Here is a 27,596-nt window from a genome sequence, read left to right on the forward strand (position 1 = left end):
CTTGGCCATTTAAAAAATTATTTAAAAATTGTTAGGATTGCATATATGATTTGTTATATATGTGTTTAGTTATTTATCCTTTGATCATTTTTTAATCTAAATATTTAAGAAAGGAATTAAATGCAAAAAAAAAAATACAACTTAAATAGTTTCTATATTCCCTAAAGGAAAAAGGGAGCAAGGAAGAAATCAGTTAAAATGTTTTGCCTCCAAACCCCCTCTTTTTTGATTAAGTACTAAAAGCAGTAAGACTACTGAATGGATTGGTTGTAGTTTATCTGATCATTCAAAACTAGAACCACTAGGTCTTAAGTGGTGCTTTTACTCTTAAATAAAAACCTGAACAACATGAATAAACTGATCTGAAGAAAATACTGCCTCTGCTTTTGCTGTTGCTAAAAGCTGAGCAAAGTCAGTGAATCTGTGCTCCTTGTACTTCAGCAATGACTCCCACAGGTTCACTTGGTTGGATAAAAATGCTCAGCAGTAAGTATTAGAATTTGTCACCTGAATATTTTTGTCACTGATCCACTTTTATGACATTGAAAAAAATTAAGAAGCAATACCTCTTGGTTTGTTTTGTATTTACTCTTCAGCATCTCAGCTCTAATTGCTGGACTTCCTAACAGTCAGATGCTCCACATCAAGGGCTCTGCTCTCCCAAGTGACCAGAATCTTCACAATCCTTAATTCCCATTCACCTAATCCAAAAGCTGCCTGCTCCCTCCACTGTCCTACAAAGGCAGCTCTCCTGGCTCCCCTTTCAGCTACAATGATGGATCAAACCCAACCTTCTAACAAAACCCCAAAAGTACTTTCCTCTTACAATATCAGCATCAAGACCTCTGTCATGTTTAGATTTTTCCCAACCCAATACTGAGAACAGGCTCTCAAGCCAGAAACTTTTTCCCCTTAACCATGTAGTACCCCTAGAAAGGCAATAATTTAATTCTGTGAAGGTGCTTCAATATACTGTTTCCTATATTCAAATAAGGCCTAGGACATGGATCAAGTGATCAAGCTGTCATGACCAAGATTATCTCACTGGACACATGGGGTTTGTTCAAAACTGCGAAGGTGAATTTACTAACAAGAACATGATAAAGCAAAACAAAAAAAAAAGCCCTGGTAAATTTCAAATGGCTGTGATGACCTCCCTGTGTTTACATAGCTGAAATTTGGAAAGCTGTCAAACTAATGCTCCACCCACCCCCTTTCACTAGTTATGCACCAAGTGAAGCCTCAGGGTTCAGTGCTACTCTCAGTACAATGACCAATAACACTCTCAGTTTTCAGCCATCCACCTGTTCTCACCAAACATTATGCACTGCTGAAGCCTCAAGGTACAGTGAAACTCTCAGTGCAGTGATCAACAATTTTTTATTTTATATTAAGCAGGAGACTTAGGGATCATTCTTTGTATGAAAGAAGCCTCAACCTGAGTCATTCAAGATACAAATTTAAATATGAGAAAGCAGGCGAAAGAGAAGCTGCAACTGTTTCTTTGTAACTTTATGTATTCAAAACACCCACTGTGCACAAGGTCAAACCAAACACTGCCTTGCCATTCCCAGCTGGAGAATTACCCAGCCTGCGTGTCTGGGCAGAGCCCTAACCTCACTTCAGGGAGCAATACCAAAATAAACCAGCATCCCTTGTACTCCCCACTCACAGTCCTTACAACACCGTTTAGGTCACAGTCCTCAGTTTAAGAATTGCTCATCAGGTGCTTCCTGCGTGCCTGTTTTGGCAGAGAGAGACACATACCTTTCTTTTGTAAGTAACTTAAGTCAAACCTGCTTCAGAACTAATGACAGCAGACAAGTTAGATGCTCTGAGCATGCAAAACCTTCATATATTTAAAACTGGGCTCCAAAGTTTCCCCTTGAAGAAGTACAGATCATTTCATTATGAAAGTTTAGCTTTAAAGCACACTTGTGCTCCACAGAAATTTAACTAAACTTTGATCCAAAGCAGCACCAGCACAGTATAAGATGTTAAAAGACAACCCTTTTTCAGTAATAGACCCCATTTATCAAATGAACACTCATTTATATCAAGCTGGCTCTTTGCAAGGCCAAGTCCCTCAGCGCTGGCTCGCTGTGACATTTGGAATGCCCTAGTTTAAAGCTGAAATGGAGCCAGCATCTGTTCCCAATGCACAGCACATGGTATCCTGCACTCTGAGTGCATTTCAAAACTTCTCTTGGTTTTTCAGGGTACCATTTAGGCATTTCTGAAGTAACCCCATTTGTATATAGATTATTTTGCTGGATTACTACATCAAACTCTTCTGATCCACATCAAAACACAATTTTTCCAGCAACCAGAATTCTCCATATACCATAAAACAAACAGGACTACACATAACAAGAACTGAATTAACTTCCATCAAGGTAAGTTAAATTCGTGAAGATTAATTACAACCTTAAAAATCACTTGTTAGCTATGTAGGCCAACACTGGCCCTGTTTTATAGTCATTGTGACAAAGGCTCAAGCAATTTATCAAAGGAAAAGAGTGAACCAGCAATACTGCCAGAAACCAAATCCATGGTGTGACCTCCAATCCTTTGAACAAGGCTTTGTGTTATATTTCCTCACTCTTCTGCACAACTGCAAAAACGCCAAAAAATACAACTCCTGGTTCTGTCAATGTTTAAAAGACTACCTTTCAAGAGACTATGATCAAACATTTCACTATGGTTTAAGTTCAAAGCAGATAACCCAAATTATTCTTTGTTCTTAATGATACATCACAAAGCCTGAAAGAATGAACAATACGAAGAAAACACAAAATTTTTTTTATTTTCTACAAAGAGACTTCTTTGCCATTTTATTATGTCAGAGCTTTGCTACTAACCAGCCAGCATCAAACAACATTGTGTTAATCAAGCCTGTACTCAAATCCTAAGATAGGCTCAAGTAATGAGCTTTAGGTAATAAGAAACACAAAACTTTCAGATATTATAACACCAAGACAGAAACTACAGAAGACAGGACACTATGCCCTAAATTATAAATCAGCAACCTGTAATATCTTACAGTGAGTATATTAATATAAAACCTGATCTCAAAAAACCCACAAACAACCACAAAGACAAACAAAGAAAAAACAAAACAAAACCCAAACCAAACAAAAAAAAAAAAAAAAAAAAAAACCAACCAAAAAAGAGATCTGCTGAAGTTCTCAAAAAAAAAAAAAAAGCAGTTCAGCAATGTTATACATTTTAGGGTAATAAATAAGCGTTTTGGAAAATACTTCTGTTAAGGTTTGCTATTATAGAATCTGCAAAAATAGGTTACTGTAGGTAAGAGCACGGGTAAGATGTGTTTGGTTAGTACCAATGGCTGTAATTCACTTTGAAACAAGTTTTGGACCCTGAAAGGATACGCTCCCAAATATAAGCCTCCACTGGGCTCCATAACTGGGAAGGTTACAAGCATTTGGGCTTTAAACCAATGTCTTCGATTTCTGTTTGATATTTACCATGGTTTATGCCTGAAAGACTTCATAAAATTCAGCTGCATTAATACAAAGTATTTAAGGTGTTCTCAGTGACAAAAATAGACAAAAAAGGTTAAAGTACAAGTACCTTTCTCAGGGAAGGCACTTTATCTGTGCTGCACTGACTGGTGCTAAGTGGATTTCATTCACAAGTACACCACATTCTGACAGATATCCTACACTTCCCCTCACTGCCCATACTTGTCTTCTGTATTGTTCTTGCCACAGATTGCAAGTGAGGTTTTGTGACAGGAGGAAAAATATGCCAGTTTTCAGCAACTTTGGTATTTATTCAGTCCTTTAAAGTAGTCCGATGATCAAATATAAACTACTCACTGAGACAAAAGGCATTTGAAATTTTTATATTATGCCACAAATATTTCTGATTTTTATAGAGCAGAGGACAAAATTCATATGACAAAACTAAGAGAAGCTCTATCTATGTAAAAGATAACACATACCACCTTACTCCTCTCAACAGAAAACTATCTGGCATAGCTTAAGTGACTAACTGGACATAGGATTAACTACATGAAAAAGCTTTTGCTGTTTTCTCCACCAGCACTAAAATAGGACTCCCAAAGAAATTCCTCCAAATTCTAAAACAGATATCAACACAAAAACAATAGTTACCAGATCAAGAAAAATACACTTGTGCCCTGCTTTCTTCTCCAAAGAAAAGTCAAAGGAGGCTTCTATTAACAGAAGAGAAAAATAAATATTATGCAGATTGTTCCAGGTTGGAGTAAAAAGTATTACTGTAGGTTTCAATACACCTTTGGAAATGCTTTCCTTTGACTTTTACAAGTCTTCATCTGAAACTATGTGGGCAGCAATGTTGAATACTTTCTTATAAAAATGCCATCAATGTAATAACCCAGCCAATGCTTAACACCACTTGGAGAAATCCACATCAGGAACTCTGCTTTATGTTCCCAGGTGCTACTGACGACGGTGACACCCAAGGTTCATTAGGAGCTCCATCTCCAGCAGGAAAAGATGATAGCCAGGAAGCTGAAATGCTGCTCCACCCCAGTGCAGGAGTTAAAATTGCTCCTAGCAGAACCAGGGTCTCTCACCTCCAAGCACTCAGGCAAAATGAACACTGGAGCACGTGGAATGGCCAGGAGAAGGAAAGAAAAAGTGGAATTTGCTTTTAAGGGATGTCCTCTTTCCTGCTGAGGAGGTGTGTGCCCCCACTGTCACCAGTCCTGCCATCACCTGCCAGTGCCTGCTGCTCCTCCCACTCTCCCAGCAATTCCAGACTAAGGCTCTGGGCAAAATTAAAGCCTACTATTTAAAGTTGTTTAAGCTAACTCAATACTCATCTTTAAACAGATTAAGAAGTGATTATACAGAGGCTTACCAGCATATCTATAGCCATGTCTTCCAGCAAAAAGCACCCCAGGGCCTGCCTTTCCCTCAAGTGAAACTGAGAACTTGGACAGCATGGAACTCAATTAAGGCATTTAACATTCTGCACACCTGACTAATTTAACACACCATTTAATCCTGGTAGTATAGGAATTGTACACTGCTGGGTTTGTTTGGGGGAACTTGGGAAATAAATATATAGAGACCATAACAGATATGGGTCATAACCCCATGAGATTACAAATGCAAACAACAGGAAACTGACCAGGATTAAAGACAGATTACATCAAAAATTGAGCTCAAGTAGAAAGTTGAGCCTTGATGGTAGATGACTGTTAAATTAACAGTGTACTGACATAGGTTAAATTATAGCTGGGTACAAATGGGAGAAAAAAAACCCTTTTAAACTCCCTTTGTTTAAAAACAAATGAGGAAAAAAAAACCCTTTAAAAATTACATTGCCTGTTGCATTAAACTATATGTATTCATCCTAGACAACAAAAACCAACCTGTTTAACTCCAAAGACTTTTTTTTTACTGAAGAGCACTCTCAGGACATAAGTGTTTTTAAAATAAAACCAAATTAAAAAGGATCCAGATTTTTTCCTCATTTCCTAGAAAGATAAATAACAGGAACAGACTACAATAACTGTAACAAAGCAATGCAACCTAAATACAGAGGTGGATTTTAACAGTTTAATTTTAACAGTTTTTTATTTTGGTGAAGTTTCAGCAGTTCAAAAAGGGTTGGACAAACACTGATGGCCCAGAACACATGAAGTTCACAGGGAAGAGAGGGACAGATTCTCATCTTGCCCATGATATCTGCTAGAGAACAGTCAGCATTAATGACACGCTCAATCTTCCCAGAGACAAGCCTGCAGATCCCTGAAGAACAAGAGGAGGAAAATAAGGGGTTATTAAAATTCACTGATGTGACTCAGATTCCATCTCACGATATTCACATTCAATATTTAATGATTCACACACACTAGAGCACTTGGGACACATCTGAATCAGCAGCTCACAAAGCTCCAAAGACACAAAAAAGCCAAGACTTGCACTCAAACAGTGAAAAATGCAGCTTTGCTCAAAGGCTGGCAGAGTTTGTGTCTGAACTGATCCCTTTCCTTAGTGCCAGGACAGGACTGGTCTCAGGTGTCAACAGGTTCCTGATACATGATCAGTTATACCCCACCAGACTATTCTGGGGACACTCAAGGATAGAAGATCAGCTATCACATGCAAAGTCACAAGAACTCACAGAGCTGCAGTGCAACATCTTGGAAGGGACTGAACACAGGCAGGTTTAATGCTCTGCCCTAATGCAGTTAATGGAAGCAATCCAACTGGAAGAAAGCTATGGGAGGAAAAAAATTTAAATAAATAAATAAAGGAGAGAGATCTAAAGGATCTCTCACATCACTGCCTCATCCTGAAATACAAATCCAGCACATGCTGTACACCACTTGTTTTTGCAGTGAGAGACAGCTTTCGTGTATCAAAGCTCATTATTAGAAGATCAAGGTACAACTTAACTACGAGGCTGTCTGAAACACTCAGCATCAAGGCAGGCAGTTATTTACAAAGCAAACACATTTCCTGTACAGTCTTTAACAGCACACAATGTAAATGCAGTGAAATATTGCAATCAAAAATGAAAATGTATTAGAAGTGCACACAAATGTCTGCAGTCTTCAGCTGTCTGCAGAAGAACACTGAGGCTCCAAAGGATATAAAGCAAATACATTTGCATCCTAAGACTGGGTATATTTCAAATATTATAATACATGCAAAGCCTTGGGACTACAACCCACTTACACACACTCCTACTACCTGGCAGCCATTAACACACATGATTAATGTTCTGTTAATCACAGATATTACACATAAGGTTAATCCCTTAAAATCAAAAAGTACATCTGCAGAGTTCTCTCCATTTGAAGAAATAATGACAAATCTGCAGACAACCAGAAAGGCCTCCTGAATTTCTGAAGGACAGAAAATCAACAGTCTGAAACAGTTATTTTCATAATTTCTTTCTGGCCAAATATAATGCCAGAAATCCACCTTCCATTTTAATTCATATGTCAAAATGCAACAGCAGCAAAGCAGTTGGTGGTTTAGAAAATTAAAACATCAAAACTCAGTAAGTAGGTTCATTGATAAGTTCTGATCTAGGCAGTAGTATAAAAAAATTTTAAAAAAGAAAAAGAAAACCCAAAAAGCAGGTTTCTGCAAAGTAATCCCACCAAAGAACACAATAACGTGATCCATAAGGATCTTCAGTTTTACACAAACAGAAGCTGTGCTACTCTGAATCCCCAGCATCCTAAAAACAGCCATTGGAAATAATTCTCTTATTTCAGGACAGAGTGACAGAAGGCACCAAGTAATCCCAGACCCTGCATTAAATTCTTCCTTCTTTAAAAAAAAAGAAAAAAAGAAAAAAAGAAAAAAAAAAATATCATCAACAGGTTATCACTGAATGGAAGCAAAATGAGCCAACACTGTGGAGAAAGAAGCAGTAACAAACCATATCAATTAAACCACAAAACACACAGGAAGATGAAACTGAAAAAAGGTCAATGATCTCAACCACATGCAAAGATTTCTAAGACAACAGCAAAACAAGCTGCCAAATGTACCTAGATTAATGCTACATGGCTGTACCCCTTGCAGGTCCCAGGGGCTCCTGTCCTCCACTCCCACAGCTTGAAATAAGCCCAAAGATAACAGAAGGCTGATTAAACTGAAATTAAAGCTAAGCATTCAGCACTTAGGCCACAGAAATACTCATCTAACCTTAATCCTTCCTCCCAGCTCACATCTCTTTCTGGTTTTCTGATATGTACTAAATTATTACCAGGCAGCATTTTTTTATTTGTTGTTTTGTCCAGATGATTCTGTTACACTGTGCTTTTATTATCCTTTACCAACATTAAAGGCTTTAAAATTGGTGTCTTTATTATCTGAGCTGATTTACTTTGAAGTAGGAAAAAAAATCATTAATCCTGTATGCTAGGACCACCCCTCATATCTTTCCCTACAAGCTATTTAGACATACATATAGTGCCTTTCTGCTCCTTGGCACCAATTTAATGAGATAGTATCAGGGAATTCATTTCAGACACAGTCTCTTGATTAAACTCCTCCAAATTCAATTTGTTACCAACAAGTCTCAATGCCACATTGTTCTTTCAATAGCACATCTGTAATTTTTTAAGGACTGTAGTCACTAAGGCTTGATTTTATTAACAAGGGGAAAAACTCCAAAGATATCCAGTTTAAGGCAATACCTGATCGTGGTCCTGTCTTGTGGATTTTTCAATTAAAAAGCTACATCTCTTTTCTGCAATGATCTTAGGCATCTTCAGCTTTTCTACACAACCAGTGAAGATCCAATGACTACACCAAATTTCCTGCCTTGCTAATGCTTCCTGCCTCCTTCCAATATTAGATTGAGCGTGTAAAAATTGTTCTAGATGCGTTTTCCTCCAGCTCATTCATTACACAGTGAACTTCAATTCTGCCTCTGCCTATTTCTATTATTCAGAAATCATTTCTAATGAAAAAAATCTGAGGAGTTCACTTACATCTTTCTATACACTTCAGTAAGTCAAGTTTCACAAAGTATTTGATGTGTAATAGAATATATCACTACAGAACTGTGCTCTCATAATCAGACCATCAGGTACATTTATAATGCTTCTTTTTCAAGCAGCAGTTAATCTGTTAGACTTGAAGAAAAAACAACATAAAACACCTCTACCAGATCTGGAGTTTAGCCGTGACAGATGTGTGTTTTTAACTCGTGGTGGAAAAGAGAATTAATTCCAGAGGTTTAGGACATGAAATATAACAGTGTACCAGAAAAAAAACCCTAAATATCAAAAATATAATGCAAAGAATTGAAGAAGAAAGGCTGATTAAATCCTCTGCCCATCTCCAAGTTGGCAAGAGCACTGACTACAAAGCTGATCATGTTAAAGCTGTCTGACCCTTCTTACTCTGCATTATTTTCAAAGACCAACATACCACATGTTAAAATATAGCTGGAGCAAAAACTGGGGAAAATAATGCCTTTCTTTTTGGTTGTTGTCCCCAGCATTCAAGTTTCCCTTCTGCTGGGTTTGGTTGGTTTGTTTGTCCAAGGAAAGCAAAACTGAGAATGAAAGTTCACAGTATTTTAAGGAAGTATGTTAATTGCACTCTCACACTCTGGGCAACGTGTTTTAGGAAATACCAAATGTTCAACAGCAACACCCAATTCTATGTTCATTCAACCAACCACTACTGCTTTTATAAACTGACATGAATGGAAGGCAGTCAGTATCCAAACTAACCAGTTATAATAGCAATTCTTGCCTGGTTTTCAACCCTACTTACGAGCAGGGCAATCAGCTAACTTCAAAACTGTAATTAGCTCTGGGGTTACTGTGGTTCATCCCTACAAACAGGAAACTATTGACACCTAAGTAGCTCAGTGAGTTCTCCCTACATACAAATATTCACAGATCTCTTTTTAGTAGGAACTGCTGAAGCTTTACAAAATTTGATCACTGGTTTCCTTACAGCGAGTCTTTTACAGACTTCAAACTTTTCCCAAATCTCAAAAACCAGGATGATAACAACTTAGTAAGATATGAAACAATCTTTTAAGAAGGGGGAGTGTGAGCTCATGGGAAAGCATCACAATGTTATCTCTAAGATATATGCTAAGCTTAAAAGAAAAAGAAGGAACCAAGATTTCAGAAAATAGTATCTGCATGAAGATACCAGAGATTGGGGAGAGCTGATTATTTTGATATTTGCTCCTGTTGTATCAAGCACCACAGCTTCCAACAACCACTCTGAGCTAAAATACAGCATCAGTTCCTCTCCTTTTAAACTGAGAGATTTTCTCTGGATAACCTGCTATGTCAGACAGCAAAAACAAACCAATGAAACAAAAACCCCCAAAACAAACAAATAAAAATAAAAAGGAAAAGCCTTCATTCTTCCTGCTGTCCAAACAGCCATTCTTGGCAGCAGGACCCTTCGCAGAAAAGCAAATAAACCCATCACATTAAATACTTCAGAGGAATTATGGATCCCTCTTTCTGCAAGAAACCCATGCTGCCTTTTTTCCAGCCAAATCATTATATGCTATATTTAATCCACACAGGGGCCTTTATTGTGCTGGCCCAGAACACTTCACTGCCACCAGAACAGGTTTGTTCGCTGGTGGCCGAAACATTGCCACAATGATACAAAATTGCAAGATTTGGAGATTCCCGTGAAAGTATCCTCAGTAATTACACTTGCCAGCTTCAGGGCAGAATTTAACTTGGATACTACAGTTTGCACCAGTGTTTTTCAGGGTAAAAGCCCCTGTGATCCAGCAGCAGGGCTCCTCACACCAGTAAGAGGATGCCTAAACTGAATTAAAGAGAGTTACTGACTGCCTCCCCCAGGGCTGCCTTCCTCTGGAGAACTCAAATACAAGAAGTGTCTGAAATTGAGACTAATTAGCCTACAAATGCAGAAGGAAACAGAGCCAACAGAGACATTGCTGAGAGCCACATCTCCCCCCTGACAGCACAGCAGGAGCTCTCACCAAGGGATAACATCTGAAGGACACATCCCAGGGATGCACCCACGGCCCCGTGTCCATGAGCTGCTCCTCTGGAACTCTCTCCAGAACTGACCAGGCTTCAGAGCAATTACTTAGAGATCTTGCAAAATCAGACAGTTTTTTTACAAGGCAAAATAAATTCCAAAATAAATTCCAGGGGTGAGCTATCTGCATGGAAAGGTACATTACACAGATCCTTCCTGGAGCAGCTGTTTTCAGAAGCTGAGAGAGGCTATTTATAGAGTGCCACTTGATTGCCAGTTCACATGAAGCTGAAACACTGAGTAAATAGGAAACAGCAATTAGTTCTCAGATGTCTTACTTCAAAACATGGTCACTGTCGATATTTCTGATATTTTACACTGTAGCACAACACAACCATCCCAGTGAAGGGCTCATTAAGCAAACACCATTCACACAGAAACATCTCCCTCCCAACTGCGTTGTTAGTCATGGACTTGCTATAATGCTTTTCCTTTGATTTGGGGACTGAAAAGGTGCAGCAAGCAAAGATATATATAAACTACTTCATTTTGTACCTCAACCCATAACTGTTTAGATAAATTTACAAAGAAATTTTGCCCAAACAAAACCCAAAAGATGCACATGGACAATGCTTTGAGTCTCCCACTACTCCTAAGTTACAATGAAATTCCTGTCCTCCATTTGTTCTGTCTGCCAGATTGTTGAAACTCAACTAAAAAAAATAAATTATAAATAGGAAGAAGCCTCACTTCCCATGCAGATCAGACCAGCAGTGACCAACAAGCAGTGGCACCCAGCTGCCCACTGCAGTCTGGACCTGTGGGCCAGAGAACAAAGCTCCTACACAGGAGTCTGAAAGAGAAAACACCCACACCTACACTGCCCTGCACAAAAAAAGGCATAGCAACAGGCCTCTTCTCTGGGAAATCTGCGCTTGAACAAGCACACCTGACCAGCAGCCCAATCAGTGGGTTTATTAAGGCCATAAATGCCATTTGGGGTAAAAGTGCAGTGGTTCCTCAAGACAAGCACACCCTGTGCCAACCCCTGGTGAAAATCAGGAGTCAGTAAGGACTGAGCACGTCCTGCCACCACCAACACAGATCCCAACATCAGTTCAGTGGGAAGCCTCTCCCAGGTCCTGCTCTTTCAAGCCTCTCAAGCAACTGAACTTGTTTAGGTGAAAGGAAGAACAGTAAATATGAGACCTTAGCCAAGGCACCAGAGTTCTGTTTTTAACTAAAGTTACATGCATTTTATTGCAGCAGCATCCAGAAAAGACATCTTGATAAGGCTGGGAAGATTTCTACTGTTCAAATCTTAGTACTTCGACCCTCAGAGACACAACCACATAGAAGCAGAAAAAAAAACTAACAAAGGTCTTCTTTTTCAAAAAAGGCACTTCTTCAGAATCTGCACGCTACAGTCCTAAATTTAACACTGAGCTTTTTTGCTCCAGAGCACACAAAAACAACAACAAAAAAATCTAGTCAGAAGGATTGATCACTAAAAGTTTAGAACGATCCTCATTTAAGGCATGGCCAAGCACAGCCTGAGACATTACCAAAATCAAAAGCAGCTAGATCGTTAATTCTCAACCTTCTTTTTATTCTAGGACTCAAAATTTCTTTCCAAGGGACTTGTGCACTGCACACACACACATCCATCTCTGTAACCGGTAGAAACCTACCAGCAATAACCTTGATTTCCTCGATTAACCTTTTGTGGATTACTGAGCGCTCAGGGACCAGAGACAGAAAACTCCTGAGTTAGGCTCGGTAATGCGATATCCCACCTTAAATTCCACCAGGAAAAAAGCCAAACGACAGACCATGACCACCGAGCACAGCCGGGAAAGCCTGGGATGCACAGATCGACACTCGTTTTACAACGCTGTAAATCAAGCTCCATCTCGAGTACTCGAGGTTCGCACTCCAAGGCAGGAATTGTTCTGCCACACGAGCACAAAGAACGCGTTCCCGACCCTCCGAGCCATCTACCCTGGAGAGACCCTCCAAATGCACAGTGCCACTACCTCCATGGATCTCCCCACCTCCGAAAACACGGGAATAAATACCAGTGTTTAAAAATATTTTTGGTAACGTTTTTTTTACAGAATCTACGCCACGACAAAGAATATCGACAAGGAAACCTCCCCGCGGCCTCGGGAACTAAGAGTGGCGCTGCCTTTAACTTGGAAAGTGACAATTCCTGGCTGGGGCACGGAGGCGAGGGCCGCCCGGGGCTGCGGGGACCCCGCGGAGCGCTTGGGGACACAAAGGGCGGCGGATCGGCTTCCCCCGACCCCGGGAACACCTCCCGGGCTCCGGGACAGCGGCCGCGCCATGATCCCGGAGGCGTCTCCGTGCTTTGTTCGCAGCCTCGGGCAGCTCAGCGCCGGTAAACCCGGAGCCTGCCCGGCGCCGGGCACGGAACGCCGACACCGGAGCTATTTGGAGCCGCCGCCCAACTTCCCGGCTGGATCTCGGCGTGCAACAGTTCCTTCTGGGCAGCGAGGGCGGCGGGCGAGCGGAGCCGCGCACCGAGGCACCGGGGGCTCCTGGCGGGCCCGGGACACCCGGCAGCGCGGAGGGATGGGGCCAGGGTGTCCCGGAGCACCCCTGAGGGCGCAGGGGGCCGGGAGCGAGTTTGGAGGAGGTGTCGCCGCCCCACACCGGGCACGGGAAAGTTCGGAGCTGCGGGACAGCGCGGCCGAGCGTGGGAGCGGCGGCGCCTGGAAGGGGCTCCGGACCCCCTCCCGGCTTGGTGGGCGCCAAGGACGGCCGGAGCCCGCGGGCACCCCCCGCCCCCGCGGTGCCCGTGCTTACCGAGGTAGTGCCTGCGCAGCAATCCGGGCTCCTCCAGCCCCAGGGTCCGCTTGCGCACGTCCCACAGCAGGTGTGGGCAGCGCCCGCGGGACATGGCCCCGCGCGGGCGGCAGCGGCGCGCGCCGAGCGGGGGGGGTGCGCCGGGACCGGCCGGGCGCGCGCGATCACCATGGGAACCGCCGAGCGGGCCCCCGCGCGCGCGCCCCGCGCCCGCCTCGCGCCGAGGCACCGACCGCGAGCCACAGGCGCGGCGGCTCCGGGACACGCCCACCGGGCTCGGGGCCACGCCCACCCCCGGCCGCGATGGGGACCACGCCCACCGGGCAAGAGGGGGGCACGGGGGGCCCGAGATTAATGGGCGTCTCGCGCGAGCCGGTGACGTCGCTCCGCCCCGACTGAGAGGAGGGCGCGTCATGGGTGTGGGCGATGGCGTCAGCGCGCTCGGCTCCGCCGGGAACAGACCCGCCCTGTGCAGTGAAGCGCTGTGACGCCGCACAGCGGCCATCTTGGCTTTGGGCGCATTACTCGCGGCGCAGCGTTCCCCCGTGCCGGCCATCTTGAGGGGAGAGCGAAGCGGGGGAGGCCATCTCCGAGCCGGGCGCCTTGCCCTTGCGAGGGGGCGGGCGCGCCAGCTCTCCCCAGGCGCCCGGGCCAGCGCGCTCAGCCAATAGCGCGGCGCGCGGCTCTCCGCCCCCTGCGGCGGTGGCCAATCAGAGCGCGGGCTGGCGGCGGGCAGGGCCGGGGGGCGGGGCCGGGGCGGAGGAAGGACGCCCGGACGGGACGCGGCCCCCGCTCGGTGCCCGCTCGCCCCTCGCTGCCCGCTCCGAGCCCGCTCGCCCCGTCCCTCGCCATGGCCGCCGCCGCCGCGGGACTCCGCGCCTCCTACCACCGCATGCTCGACCGCATCGAGCTCATGCTGCCGCCGCGGTTCCGGCCCTTCTACAACCACCCGGCGGGTAATGGGCGGGGGTCACCTTGGCTCCCGGTTGGAGCGGCGGGAAGGGCGGAGCGGGGGATGCGTTCCGTACGGGTGCGGGGCGGGATCGGGGCCGCGGTAACGCGGGTAGGAGCGGGAAAGCGTCCCTGGAGCGCAGTCCTGCTCCGTAACGGGGAATCGGTTGTGTCTGCGAAGGGAGAATGGGATCATCGGGCGGCTCCGGGAGGGATGCGCTGCTGCCGCTGTCGCGGGTCCAGGGATCGCGGGGGATGCCAGAGCCTGGCCCACGGGATGTCGTGGGTTTAAAGGGACCTGGAGGCCTCGGCAGCCGATCCTTTCAAAAGGATGTGCTGGAAAAATCATAGAGTGGTGGAATGGTTTGGGTTGGAAGGGATATTAAAGATCATCCACTTCCACACCTCATCCAGAGCAGGCACTCCGAGCCCATCCAGCCTGGCCCTCGACACTTCCAGGATTTCTTATCACGAAATGTGCCCTAGTCAAGTCAGGCAGCTTTTGGTTTTATTTCCTTTCTGCTGAATCCCAGCTTCTAGCAAAGCAACTCGTGCCCTTTGCTGGAGGACTCCTGTGGGTAAAGACTGAGCTCCCCTCACCTGACCCACAGTTTACCTTTCCGCGGGGGTTTGTGCTATCAGGGAGAAACCTCCTTGAAGTGATCTCATTCAGAGCCGTCTACGTGGTGTTTGGCATGTAAACAAATTGCGTCGGTTGTTAAAACGAGCTCCCGATAAAATCCTGGCATTCCATCGGCTCCGTCCCCACTGCGCTGTGTCAGTGGCACAGGCATCCTTGACTCTTCACCTACCAGGAATATGCCCTGTAAAAGTGGACTTTGGTTTACAGTCGTTTGCTCTATGCTCTTACAATGGCCCCCTTCTTGGAAGGAAAATCGTTGCTCTAAAGAGATCACAAAGAGTGAAAAGTGCAGTTCTCAAACTGTTTGATTTGTACTGAATTCACTTGACCAATGTATTTAACATTAAAGTATTGTTTTTATACACAAAGAGACAATATGCCCAACACTGAGAGACACATTCCAATGGTGGGAAATGTGGCAGCTTCCAGATGCTCTCAGTGGATGCAAGGCACAGCAGGTACTAGGAACATCCATGTTCCTTCTTCAACAGAGCTGTAGTGGGAATTGGAGGTGGTTTTGCAGGTTCTCTTGCAGTGCTTTTCACTTCATAAAACTGCCTGTGGGCTGCTTTTAGTCATCACCATCATGTTGTAATTCATAAATCCATTTTTAGGGATTCTGTGTATATATGTATGTTATATATACACACACATATCAGTCATGATCTGTTACTGATGGTATAAGTGAGAAAAGTCACAGCACAAGCAACTATAGAAACTGAGCCCCTGCAACTTCTATTTTAGCCTTGAAGGTGTGTTTGTGACAAAGTTATGCAATAGATGGCACTCTGCAGAAAAAAAAAAGTGGGTTAAAAATGAAAGGCTTTCTATTATCTCCAGTGACATCTAAATCTCTAGTCTAATTCAGGAATATAAGCAGCATTGTAAGTCACTTGTGAGGCATGAAGCACTTTCTGGCATAAAGAAAGCTTCCAGCACAATAATTGGTGCCTGTTACAAAGTGTTTCTTTGGCTGGCAATGCTGGAGGACAGTGGAGGGCCTGGCACACCAGCTCCCCAGGCTGCCGTGGGAAAGCAAGGGCTGAGCTTGTGCTCCCTCCCCTTTGGCCTCTCTGGTTCACTTAGCCTGGCTAAACTCAAGTTTTCAGCACAAACGCTTCTTATATTTCATAGAAGTCATAACTTCTGTGAACTGGTCACACATGTGATATCCAGATTAGCCTCTGGTGTTCCCCTGCTCTCTTGTGCTGCTGTTCTATTCATCCTCAAAAAATTGTGGATGTCAGGAGCTGGGAAGAACTCAGCCAGGCTGGGTGCTTGCTGCAGTGCCTCCAAGGAGAGGTGTTGGACAGTCTTACCTAATTACAGACTTGACTTGGTACCTTCCCTGTCTCCAGCTGTTTCTTAGTTCTGCAGTCAGCAGTTTGAAATGGTTGGCTTTTCTATTATTAATAAAAACCAATGTCACTCTTATTGAAAACTCTACTAGATGTTTAGGGAATGTCAGTTTAATAATTTATACCCACATCCTCTAGTACTCCAAATCTGAGTTTGTGTTTTAGAATAAGATAAATATTAGTAATTAAGGTTACTCTGTAAGACTGATTTATTTATAACAAGCTGAATTTGCAGCCTGATACTGACACACCAAATAAGTGCCTAAGAGAACAGCAGCTGAAGTTTGTATCTTTAAAGGATGAACATTAAGCTGCTGCTATCTAATATTCAACAATATTAAACAAAAGATAATATGCTTGTAGTTATTAGATGCAGTTTGAAACTTGATCACAAGCAGGGTGGGTTAAAAAGGGCTTTATGCAAAGCTGCCAAGCCAGTTTTTGTTTCCCAAGTCGTAGTTTTAAACTTGAGGGTGGCTAAAACTGGAAGTACAAGTAGTTAGTGCAAGTATTTTAAAGGCTGAATTATTAGTGAAGAAATAGCTCTCATAAACAGCAGGCAACCAAAGTCCTGGTGGTTACTCCTGTGTAATATATTACAGTGAAAACCTGGCTTCATCTTGCATGTTTATCAGAGTGCTGAGCAGTGCCCTAAACATTAATTTTTTGTGATAAAATTAGAACAGTGTCCTGACTGTTTCACGGGGGGGGGTGGTACTTTGGATTTTGGTTTCTCATTTAAGGCTTGGAGCAGAAGTCCCAGATTAATGATTTCTGGCATGGTTGTAGGTGTGGGTTTGCAGGGCTTTCTTTTAACCAACCACTGGCTATTTTAGCACCACTGAAAATTATATGTATTCATAAAAAAGTTGTTTTTTCCCCAGGTCCCATGCCACTGGATTTTTCTCCCTTCCTTCTGGAGATTTCATCCTCTTCCCCATAATCCTCCTTTGCCTCCTGGTAGATTTTTGGGGTGTTTTCCCTATTCCTAGACCTTTTCCTAACTCCTTCAATTATAAATGCATTGTGCCTCCTCTGGTGTCCTCAATTGCTTAAACATGGACATGCTGTCCAGCTGTTGCAGAAATGTATGGAGTGATTACACAACTGAAGGCTGATGCATTGGGTTGATGAATTATGAGTATTAGGTGCCAGAGCTAATGTACAGCAGTAGAAAATGCAAATATAAACAATTCATTATTAAAAAAAAAAAAAGAGAAACCAAAATAAACCATTTTAAAGTTACCATGGGTATTAAAAACAGCCACATTTACTAAATAATTTAACTTCTTTTTTCTCCATCCTCCCTCAGGTCCCAAAACAGTGTTTTTCTGGGCACCTATTATGAAATGGGTAAGTACAAGATGCCAGCTGGTGTCTGGGTGTCAAGCCCAGGGCAATCTGCAGCAACACACTGAGCAAGCAAGAGCTTCCCAGCAGACACTTGAGCCTGCAGAAAGATTAGAGGCTCTAATTGTTAATATATGGGGAGGAAGGAAATTAGCCTTAATAACAGCACACACTGAAGGGGATACAGCGTGGGGAAAATGCTTTGTGAAGAATTGTGCTTTTCACTGGGTTTCACAAAGGCTTTGTCTTGTGAAACACCAGCTGTTGCTCAAGGTAGGCATGATGCAAACTCATAAAGCATGTGTCTCTTCTAAGATTGAGGAATTTGAGAAGTATCTTAAGGAAGCCAATTCCTAAGGCTGGTAGCTTGAAGCTATGTCAGAGTGCAAGGTAGTCTTGACCTAAAAGACAAAGCCACATTGCCATTGTGGTCAGTTCTCTGCCTCCTGTGAGGTTCTGCTTCCCACTGCCTGCAGGTGATGCAAATGCCACCTCCTAATTCACTGTGCTCTCTGAGGTGTTGCATTGGTACAGATAAAACAAGAGCTCTCCAAACCCACGAGGGTTTGATCTTGTCTGATAACAAGGATGTAACCTGCTCTTGCCACTGCCAGCTGCTTTGTAACTTTGCCATTGTGAACCCCAAGGTTTTACAGGCCACAGGCAACATTGTGCTCTGAGCTCCAGCTTGGTTTCTCTGTCAGTTGTGTGGACTGGAGCTGCAGGAGCCATGGCTAACCTTCCCTTCCTCAGAGGTTCTCCCTGCAAACACCCTCCTGAGCCTGAGCACACAGGCAGCTCTTCTGTGCCCAAGGAGTCCTGGGTGAAAGCGTCAGGACTATCTTACTTAGGGGTTTCTTTGGGTGTTTTTGTGAGCTGGTGTTACAGGAACATGAAACTGTAACAGGAACATGAAATTCTATTTCCAGCAGAGGGCAATAACACAACAAACAAAGCAAGCAGTGTTTGCTGCTAATGTCAACTAGATCAGCCAAGCTATTCCTCAATTTGCCTGCACATTTTCTACTACTACTGAAATTATATTTTAAAAAAAGCACTTTTACCCCCTCAGACAAAGCTGAGTGAAGACTCTATGGGGTGAAGTTTACCAGCAGTATCTTAGCCTGACCTGTGGAAAGAAGGCCCTTATTTAAATAAGCCTCTACTTGTTGCATGAAAACAAGGGTGGATTTTTTCAGCTGCTTTCAAGCAGCTAAGTTCAAATTAACCTTGTTCTTGAATTAATACAAAATTGCCAGTGCCTGGGATTTTATTCCACACAGCTGTAGCTGCCATAAGTGTGTTCTTTTTCCTGCCACAAAGGACTGGAAATGGATGGCGTCTCCCAGAGTCTAATTGCTCACAGAATGCATCCCGTGTCCTGCATAATGCAGGAGCTGTGAAGCAGCTTCCCCTTGTAAAGCCTTCATCTGTTACAGGAGTCCCAGACTGTGCTCACTGAATTTCTCTTTGCAGGGCTTGGTGGGGGCTGGACTGGCTGACATGGCCAGACCAGCAGAGAAGCTCAGCACAGCACAGTCTGCAGTTCTCATGGCCACAGGTAAAGCCACACTTAACTCTCTGTTTTCACACAGAATCTTCCATCACTACTAATACACTTCTACAGAAAGCCTTAATTTCAACATGCTAGCTGTCACTGTTGCTGTTGGATGCTGATTCTAGGCCAGACCTGTACTTGTCATTAAATCAGTAAGCATTCTGTAATTATGTAACAGTTTTCTACCTGTCTTAATTTGGCATTGTTCAGCACAAGTTGCTACGAGTTAGGCATGAGTGTCATCCCTTAAGTTACCATGATACCATTCATTGCAGTAAGTGACCTCTTTTCCTTCAGATCAAGTAATTTTGAAATCAGTCCAGGATACAGTGACTTTTTTAGAACAAGACTTCAAGGGATTTAAGAATGGTAGGGTAATTACACTAACATAAATGGAAAGAATTTCCAAGTGTTCCAAGAAATTGGAAGCAGTGGCACATAGACTACTGCACTGCTGTCTGCCAAGAATTCTCACACTGGCAGAAACAATATTCTGTAATCCTAGAATCATTTAAGTTGGAAAAGGCTTTTAAGATCATAGAGTCCAACCATTAACCCAGCACTTCCAAGTCCACCACTAAAATGCATTTCTAAGTAACCCAAATAGACTTCTTAGAAACACCTCCAGGGATGGTTCTGCACCACTTCCCTGGGCAGCTTTTTCCAATGCTTTTCCTGTCTCAAAGGGTTCTCCAGACTGATATCTGATGCAGTCCTGTGCATTTTGCACAAGTTTTGCACAATCTCCAATGTAGTGCAGCAAGCTAGATATACAGCAAAATACCATTACCCTGACTCTTCTAGAGCATTAAGGTCTAGGCTGCTGTAGACTACAGAGAATCTTTGATATTCAGACCATGACTGACCTTACTGTAGCTATTTCAGAACAATGCAGTACATACCTGTAGATGTCACACTGGCACTCTTCACTGAGAAAAAGGTAGTTATAAGCAAAGCAGTTGTCTAACATGAAGTTATGAAATTTGTTTACTTCAACTGGCCTATGAATCTGCCTCCAAACTTAGGGAAATAGCTGAATATTTAATTTGAATTATCTTTAAATTCACCATTTTTTTCAACAGGCCTTATTTGGTCAAGGTACTCCCTGGTGATTATCCCTAAAAACTGGAGTCTGTTTGCTGTGAACTTCTTTGTTGGCTGTGCTGGTGCTTCCCAGCTTTTCCGAATATGGAGGTATGCATTAACAAGGGTACAAGTACAGCTAAGCATTAACCAGGAATTTATAAATGCTGCCAGCCTGTCAGTGCAACAGGCAAGAGGAACTGAACCATTCATGAAATGTTACAGAATGTTTTTGCTACATTGTTAGTTTTACAGTTAAATCGAGTGAAGCTGTAAATATTTTCAGTCCAGCTAGAGCAGCATCGAATCTGTGTCAGTTCCAGCTAGATCAAAAAGGCTTTTAAGCAGAGCAGCATTTTTTAAAAAAATTGTTTCTTGAAGGAAATTTTAGGAGTTTTCTGGCTTCAGTACTGGCCATAAATGTGGCAAACTTAGCTACTTTGGGACTTCCTACAAGAATTAAGATATCCAATCCTGAGTTTCCACCCTCAAGTCCATTGTAATTTTAAACCTCCTCTGGTGAACAGACTGCCAGGAAAACACTGTTATTGTAACTGGTGTTCTATTCTATTCTTAGCCTGTGCTCTTTCTTTTTTATTCCTATAGGTATAATCAGGAGCTAAAAGCACAAAAGCAAATGCAATAAAGAGATGCTTAACCCAACAGGTCAAATCTAGCAACGCACAAACCCATCCCCATGGGACCTAGCTTCACTAATTTTAATGTTTTTTTCTCTGAGAAAATAAAAGAGGAAAATAAAGAGAGCAAATGTTTTCTAAGTGCAAATAACCAAGTATCTCCACACGAATAAAGGGCAACCTTTTAAAATGAAGGCAGAATTGTTTGTCTTGTCTCTTTAAAGAAACTGGCTGGATTTTGTCTAGAAAGAATTGCTGAGCCTCACCTTATCTGACTCCACTGAACAGTGCTGGGAGTGACACAGTACTGGGTGACAGCCAGAGCCTCAGACTGAAGTGATGTTTCCTGTCACAGTCAGAAAACCACCTGGCTGGGGGTTTGCCATATTTCAATAGCAAACAGTAGTATTTGCATTTCATTTCCTGGTGCTGTTGCTTCCCTGGTAGCATAAGGATATTTGTTCCAGCTTCAGCTGCATGTCTTCATTTGTTTCCCAGCCACCACTGCCCTGAAAAAAAAAAAACCGCAAACAAATGTGCCACTGGTGTTTTAGCTTCCTTCACAACTCCAGGCAGAAGATGGGGGTGTTGAAGCACCAGACTTAGAGTCAGGAATTCACATGCAGGGGAAAAGATAACTGAGGCAAGGTAGGTTCTGATGAGTCTGTCAGCTCCCCTTTTTCAAAGGCTGTGCCACCATTAAGTCAGTTCTCTGCTCTGCCACAGTTCCACTGGCATGTCTTGGTCCTTGTGGCTTGGTCCTTGGTCCCAGGGTCTCCAGTGGCAAGTTCTGCAGCTGTGTTGGTCACCAAGTGGACACAGTGACTGAAGAAGAATACTGCTAGGAAGAGAGGTGGTGTATTCCAGTCCCCCTCCCTTCCCAGTCCCCAGCCAGGTAAGACTCATCCAGCAAACCAGTAATGGGAAAAAAAAAGTGTATTAAAATATTCACAAGATTACAATAGAAAACATTAAAGTCCATTCAAGAAAAAATATCCAAGATAACTGTTTCCAGATGAGTCTGCAAAAGCACTAACAGTTGGTACACTGGCTCTTCATGTAATCAGGCCATGCAATGCATATCTAGCTCCCTCACACAGATTATACACCTGTCTTACAGGTGTTTGTTGTCTTGCACACCTCCAGGACAGAGGTTTATATAAGAAAAGTACCCAGTCTATGTTTTCAGTTACATTTACCACATAAGAATAGTTGGCATTGGCAGGGAGACAGAAAACATTGCACAGCACACTGATCTCCAAAGGCATTGAACTTAGATTTTAGAGTGCAAAAATACCTGTAAATGAAAGGGCTTATTAGCTTTAGGGCAGTGAAGAGAAGGGAAAGAGAAACCTAAAGAACAGAATAATTGCTGAGCCTTGTTAATATGATTTTGTAGTCTCCCATATAAAATGTTACACTGCAGAGGTGTGGCCATAGCCCAGAAGTCCCACCCACCTTCTCTCTCGGTGGTTTTATTGAGGAAGTATTTCCATCACCTGTGATACAGTAACTTTTTGTATTTGAGGTCCTTGGCAGATACACTAGTGATGTAGAATTCCAAGACAAGATTCCAATACAGAGTGAAGGTGTTCTGGTCACAAATCAAAAACTCCATACCTGACCTCAGTGAATCCACTCTAAGGTGATGCAGCTTTTAAGCTGCATGCACACCTCTACTGCAGTTACAAGACAGATGGTTACCTAGACAGTTCTCAGAGGTTTAAAGAGTTTAAAAACCTAATTACAGCTCTTGTCACAAACTGAAATACCACTAAAGCTTTGAGAGAAAACAAAACCCTACAGGTCTCCAGTTATAAATGACACATTAGAAAATGAGTTGCAGGGGCATATCTGCCCCCCTGTAAAGGGTCTTAATGCTAACATTTTGTGAACATGATGAGCATCTTCCTCACAGAACAACTGCTGAAGTCAAAAAGGGTCACAGAAACCTGATGGACTGAGTACAGTTACCAATTTCCTTAGCTTGATACCTATTTGTAGTCCTCTTGAAATTCATTTATGATAAACAAAACCATAAGGAAGATTCCAGACTGATCCCAGTTTTGTTTGCACGATGAATAAGAGAGAATTTATTGCAAGTCTTTCATCACACAGGCCCTCCCATGTCCACTATCCAGGAGCAATGACCCCCCCTGTTTTAGTCCCTGGCTACTGCCTCAAGAGAGGTGCCTGTTCCTGCTCTGGGCTGCTGCAAGCCTGGCATGCAGCCCTTGTTTTAATAATAGATGATCCTAAAAAGAGCTGGCAGCAGTGCAACAACAGGACAAGGACAACCACCCTTCATGTTCCTCAAAATCCAAGCTGTTCTTTTCCTCCTGCAAGGAACAGCATCAGCAAATTGAGAGAACAACAGCAGCAGAGCAATCAGAGTTAAACTGCTGGTCACCAGAACAGCAGAACCAAACCTTGTCTGACTGAAATCTGCTTCCTCTACCCATCAAGGAAGAGAAGTCCTCTGTCTCCTGAGGCTTTTCTAAGTAAGCCAACTCAGCATCAGTCCCTTTCATCAGCACAGGTTAACATATCATTAAACCAGCTCAGATAACCTGAGGAACAGAAAGTTCACAAGTGATGTCTCACAATGCCTGAAGTTCTTCTGACTTCAGCATGAATACATTACTTAATAATTATATTGCTCACTTTTCCATTACCAAAAAAAAAAAAAAATTTTTTTTAAAAATCAACAGCCTTGGCACTGGAATGGGATTCACAGATTTCTGCCATTTCTGGGGGAAGACTTTTGTTTCTTTCCAAAAGGATGTTTAGTGTTTTTTAAAAATACTTCCAAGTTCCTAAAGAGGACCCAAGAAGCCTTGCAGGGAGCCTCCTCAGTGTAGGCAATATCAACAATATTGTAGCCAGACAGGAGCCATGCAAGGAGATGTCTCCTTAAGTCAGTTAAAATCAGCCAGACCAGCGTGTCTCCTAAAGTTAGCACCAGATCAGTCCTAAAGTTAGCACCAGATTCATGTGCTTCCTAAAGTTAGCACCACATCAGAATTGTGCTCAGATTTTCCAGTACATTCCAGCAGGAAAAGAAGCAAACATTAGTAGCAGACTTCAGAGGCAAGGCCAGCCCCATCTTCTCATAGCAGCAAGTTTCTGATTGCCACATTCATCACAATTCTCCTTCTTACTCAAAAATGTTGGGGGAGCAAGATGGTGATGCACAGGGATGAACACAGGCAGATCAAAATCAAGTTTCTCCATTAACCACATCCAAAGCATTAGTGTTTTATTAAGTGTAAAATAAATGTTGGGAAGTAACAGCCTGATAGATAAGGAAAGCAGCAGCAGCAGGACTCCTCCTGATCTTAACCATAATTTATACTGGGTTGGAAGGGACCCATCAGGTCATTGAGTCCAACTCGATCCTACAGAACCACACACTGGACTGGACTGGGTTGGGAAGGACCTTAAAGATCACCTGGTTCCAACCCACCCACCATGGGCAGGGAACCTTTCATCAGAACAGGTTGCTCAGACTCTCATCCAACCAGACCCTGAACACCTCCAGGGATGGGGCATCCACAGCTTCTCTGGGTAACCTGTGCCAGGGCCTCACCAGCTTCTGAGTGAAGAATTTCCTCACTACAGTCACCAACATCAGCACTGCAGCAACCACAGCAGTGGATCTTATCAACAGAAGGAAGCTTGAGTGGACAAACTACCCCTGAGCATTTCTTGGGTGAGCAGGTCCCACTCTGTCAGCTGCCAGCACTGGGTACAAGCACCACAGCCCTTGATGTGGAATGCTGCTAAAAAACCCCTGCTTAATCCATGATATAGAAGAAGATATTTAAAGGTCTCCTGTGAAGAAGAAATTTTTCCATTTTTCATCTTGTATGTGTTATTGCCAAAAAATAAAATGCTAAAATATTTACAGAGTTGTTAGTTAGCCACAGCTCAGTTCCCTGCAAGACTTGGCAAATACCTGAAAACTGATGCTTTAAAACTCAAAACATGCCCTTTTTTTGATACCAGCCAAGTCTTGGAAGAAGAATTAGACAAATTCAGATATTGCAGGATTAGCAACTGACATATGGCAGAAAAAATTAATCTATGATTTCCTTTTGAGCCCCAGTTTTAAGAAGCTGATTCTGGCTTTGAGGACAATGTCCTAAGATCTACGCAATGCACGTGTACAAAAATAAAGCTGTTGATTTCTAATAAAGGCAGCTGTTGTCAGGAAACCAGTGAAGTCTGATCCTGATGAAAGAATATAGTGTTGGCATACCTAATTTTCTTGGGGAAAAAACCCCCACTGAACACAAAATAATTATTTAAATTGCACTGTCATAATTAAAGGATTACCTAATGTGGTTGTGAAAGGGTCTGCCATGGGCCTGTAACTATTCTGCATATGCTTAGTGTAAAGAGTCAAACGTGGGCTTGAGTTTGTTTGGAGCAGGTTGCCCAGAGATGCTGTGGAGGTCCCACCTGTGGAGATGCTCAAAACTGGGCACAGTGCTGGGCAGCCTCCTCTGGCTGACCCTGCTGGAGGAAGGCTGGATGATCTCCAGAGCTCCCTCCAACCTCAACCATTCTGGGACGGATTCTGAAACAGACTGAACTAGGAAATGGGCAAGAATCAGAGAAAAGGGGTTAGTTACCATAGACCAAACTGAAAACTACTTGCTGCCAAAAAAAACCCCAACACAAAACAAAACCACCACATTGGGATATACAAAACAGAAATCCTTCTTCTATATGCCGCTTTGAGAAGATCTCTGCTGGAAGGCCACTTCTAGTTTAGAGCACCAGATTTCAGGATACAATGGGTCAGCAAAAGAAATCCTCATCAGCAGAGACCTTTAATAATCTAGGAGGAGTTTAACCCAGAAAAAAGAGGCTGGAGAATTGTATTCAACCACTAGACTTGCAGAGATTAAGGAAATAAACTGTCCATCCGCATCTTCTGTGCAAATATTGGTCACACAAAAAAAACCACACATCAAAAAACCCAAAGAGCCCTAGATTTCCTCCAGAAGTTGTTCAGCCTCCACTACAGGCTTTTGAGAACAGATAAAGCACTTCCAAGGAGGTGACAGTGGCATAATGGAGCCATGGGAGAGTGGTATGGGAGTACTACAGCTTCCAGATCCCTTGGAGCCCTTTTAACACATGAAATGACAGAGCTTTGAGGAAGAAATATTTCACTGAAAGGTTCAACAGAGTCTGAGGTAACCACCTACAGCTACATCCTCCTATGCCTTTAACTCACCCTCTCCTTTGCTTTCACAGGTAAACTACCATTTCACAAAATTACATCAACACTATCCCTGTCCCTTAAAGGACTAAGCTTGAATAGCTGGGGCTCATTGAGAAGTAAACAGTTTTGTGACCCACGTTACACAGGTCAGGTAGGCCTAAAGGTTTCCTTCACTCACACTGCTAAGACATACATTTCTGATAGCTAGGAGTCACAATTTGGCTTACATGACCAAGTGAGAGGGTCCAGTTTACACGAGAAGGCAGCCTGTACTGAGAATCTGACCAAGGAAAGATAAATACCCTGCATACATAAAGAATTCTGAATATAAAGAAAATGTCTTCTTTATAGTCACCTCAACAAAAGAAATTAAGCCCTATAAGCAAAGAAAAAAAGAATCTCCAGGTCAATCTAGGCATCTTCCAGTTTCTCCATTAATAATCAAGATAAAAATATTTTAAAATTGTGATGCGAGTTTTCACTTTCTCTCTCGTCACACAAGATACAAAAAAAAAAAAGAATATTGGCAATTTATAAGCAAAATTCTTACCGCATTTCAACATGCAACATTGGTCTCACTTCTGTACGATTAAATAGACTATTTACACACAATACATATATATCTCTCCCTCTGTATGCACATGCATTGGTCCTAGCCTAGGCATCAAAGGCCACATGTGAGAGTTCTCTGGGTCAAATCTTGCTCAAGCAATTCCAGTCTGAATGTGTGTTGTCCTTTGGATAGCTGAGGATCTCAGTTCTTCCGAATGTCGGCGTAGACCACAGACTCTGACTTGTTGATCTTGTCGCTGTGCTGTCCCCCGGAGTGATCTAACTGCGCGTAAATGACTGGGCCCTGCGGACACAAGCGACAGGCACAGTCAGCTTTGTCAGAGCTGCCCACACTGCCCCTCACTGCCACGGGGGCTGCAGCCAGATGAATGCTAAAGCAACACCACGGAGCTTCAATGACTGCGAACGGCACTGGGAAGCGGGTGGAATGAACCCTCAGCTGCACGTGAGCTCTAGTCTGCCACCTTTCTCCCCTCAGGAGCATGCCAAACAGCACCCTTGCCTCCCTCCAAACCTGCCTGCTGCCACAGAAAGCAAAATCCAGGATCCCTTGCTCTGAAAAGCAGCAATTCTCGTGTGCTATGTAGCAAAGACGTGGCTTAGACAGATGCATGCCAGATTTAATATCGTTCTAGAGGAACTGTCCTAGAGGTTACCAGTCAACAGCAGAGTGTACTTCCCAAACTGCTGCTCAGGTCCTGTAAATCCCAGCATGGCTGTGCCACTTGGAAAAGGAAGCTGCAGCCACCCTGTGACTCAAGTCACTGCCCAAGCCAGTGACGGGGCCAAGACTTGCACAGCAGTGAGCCAGAAGTGCTAAAATGGTGCAGCAGTACAGAATTCTTACCTGACCTCCGAGCCAGCCCAGGCAGCAGCAGCTCACAGACACCTTGGGC

The 27,596-nt window shown here is 43.4% G+C and overlaps 3 protein-coding genes across 13 annotated transcripts in view; 1 reads left to right on the plus strand and 2 right to left on the minus strand.

Moving 5' to 3' along the window:
* DCAF6 (DDB1 and CUL4 associated factor 6) overlaps window positions 1–13,520 on the minus strand; it is a 74,185-nt gene extending 60,665 nt beyond the window's left edge. Inside the window, exon 1 of one of the 7 annotated variants that reach the window (XM_058822236.1) lies at window positions 13,311–13,520. In XM_058822236.1, coding sequence (XP_058678219.1) covers window positions 13,311–13,404 — 94 coding nt within the window. In that variant the 5' untranslated portion in view covers window positions 13,405–13,520. The remainder of the gene's footprint in view (window positions 1–13,310) is intronic. The other 6 variants (XM_058822266.1, XM_058822227.1, XM_058822251.1 and 3 more) reach the window with 6 other exon arrangements.
* Window positions 13,521–14,030: 510 nt separating this feature from the next.
* MPC2 (mitochondrial pyruvate carrier 2) lies at window positions 14,031–21,085 on the plus strand. The gene is made up of 5 exons (XM_058799997.1): window positions 14,031–14,266; window positions 17,575–17,615; window positions 19,089–19,173; window positions 20,253–20,364; window positions 20,860–21,085. Exons 1-5 carry the CDS (start codon window positions 14,161–14,163, stop codon window positions 20,897–20,899), a joined length of 384 nt encoding a protein of 127 aa, XP_058655980.1. The 5' UTR covers window positions 14,031–14,160; the 3' UTR covers window positions 20,900–21,085.
* Window positions 21,086–21,601: 516 nt separating this feature from the next.
* MPZL1 (myelin protein zero like 1) overlaps window positions 21,602–27,596 on the minus strand; it is a 35,623-nt gene continuing 29,628 nt past the window's right edge. For 2 of the 5 annotated variants that reach the window (XM_058825471.1, XM_058825470.1), the window contains one exon: window positions 21,602–26,983. In XM_058825471.1, the coding sequence (XP_058681454.1) occupies window positions 26,959–26,983 (25 nt within the window). In that variant the 3' untranslated portion in view covers window positions 21,602–26,958. The remainder of the gene's footprint in view (window positions 26,984–27,596) is intronic. The other 3 variants (XM_058825469.1, XM_058825468.1, XR_009276022.1) reach the window with 2 other exon arrangements.

The sequence above is a fragment of the Ammospiza caudacuta genome, chromosome 2, assembly GCF_027887145.1.
Source record: "Ammospiza caudacuta isolate bAmmCau1 chromosome 2, bAmmCau1.pri, whole genome shotgun sequence".
NCBI classification, from domain to species: domain Eukaryota; kingdom Metazoa; phylum Chordata; class Aves; order Passeriformes; family Passerellidae; genus Ammospiza; species Ammospiza caudacuta.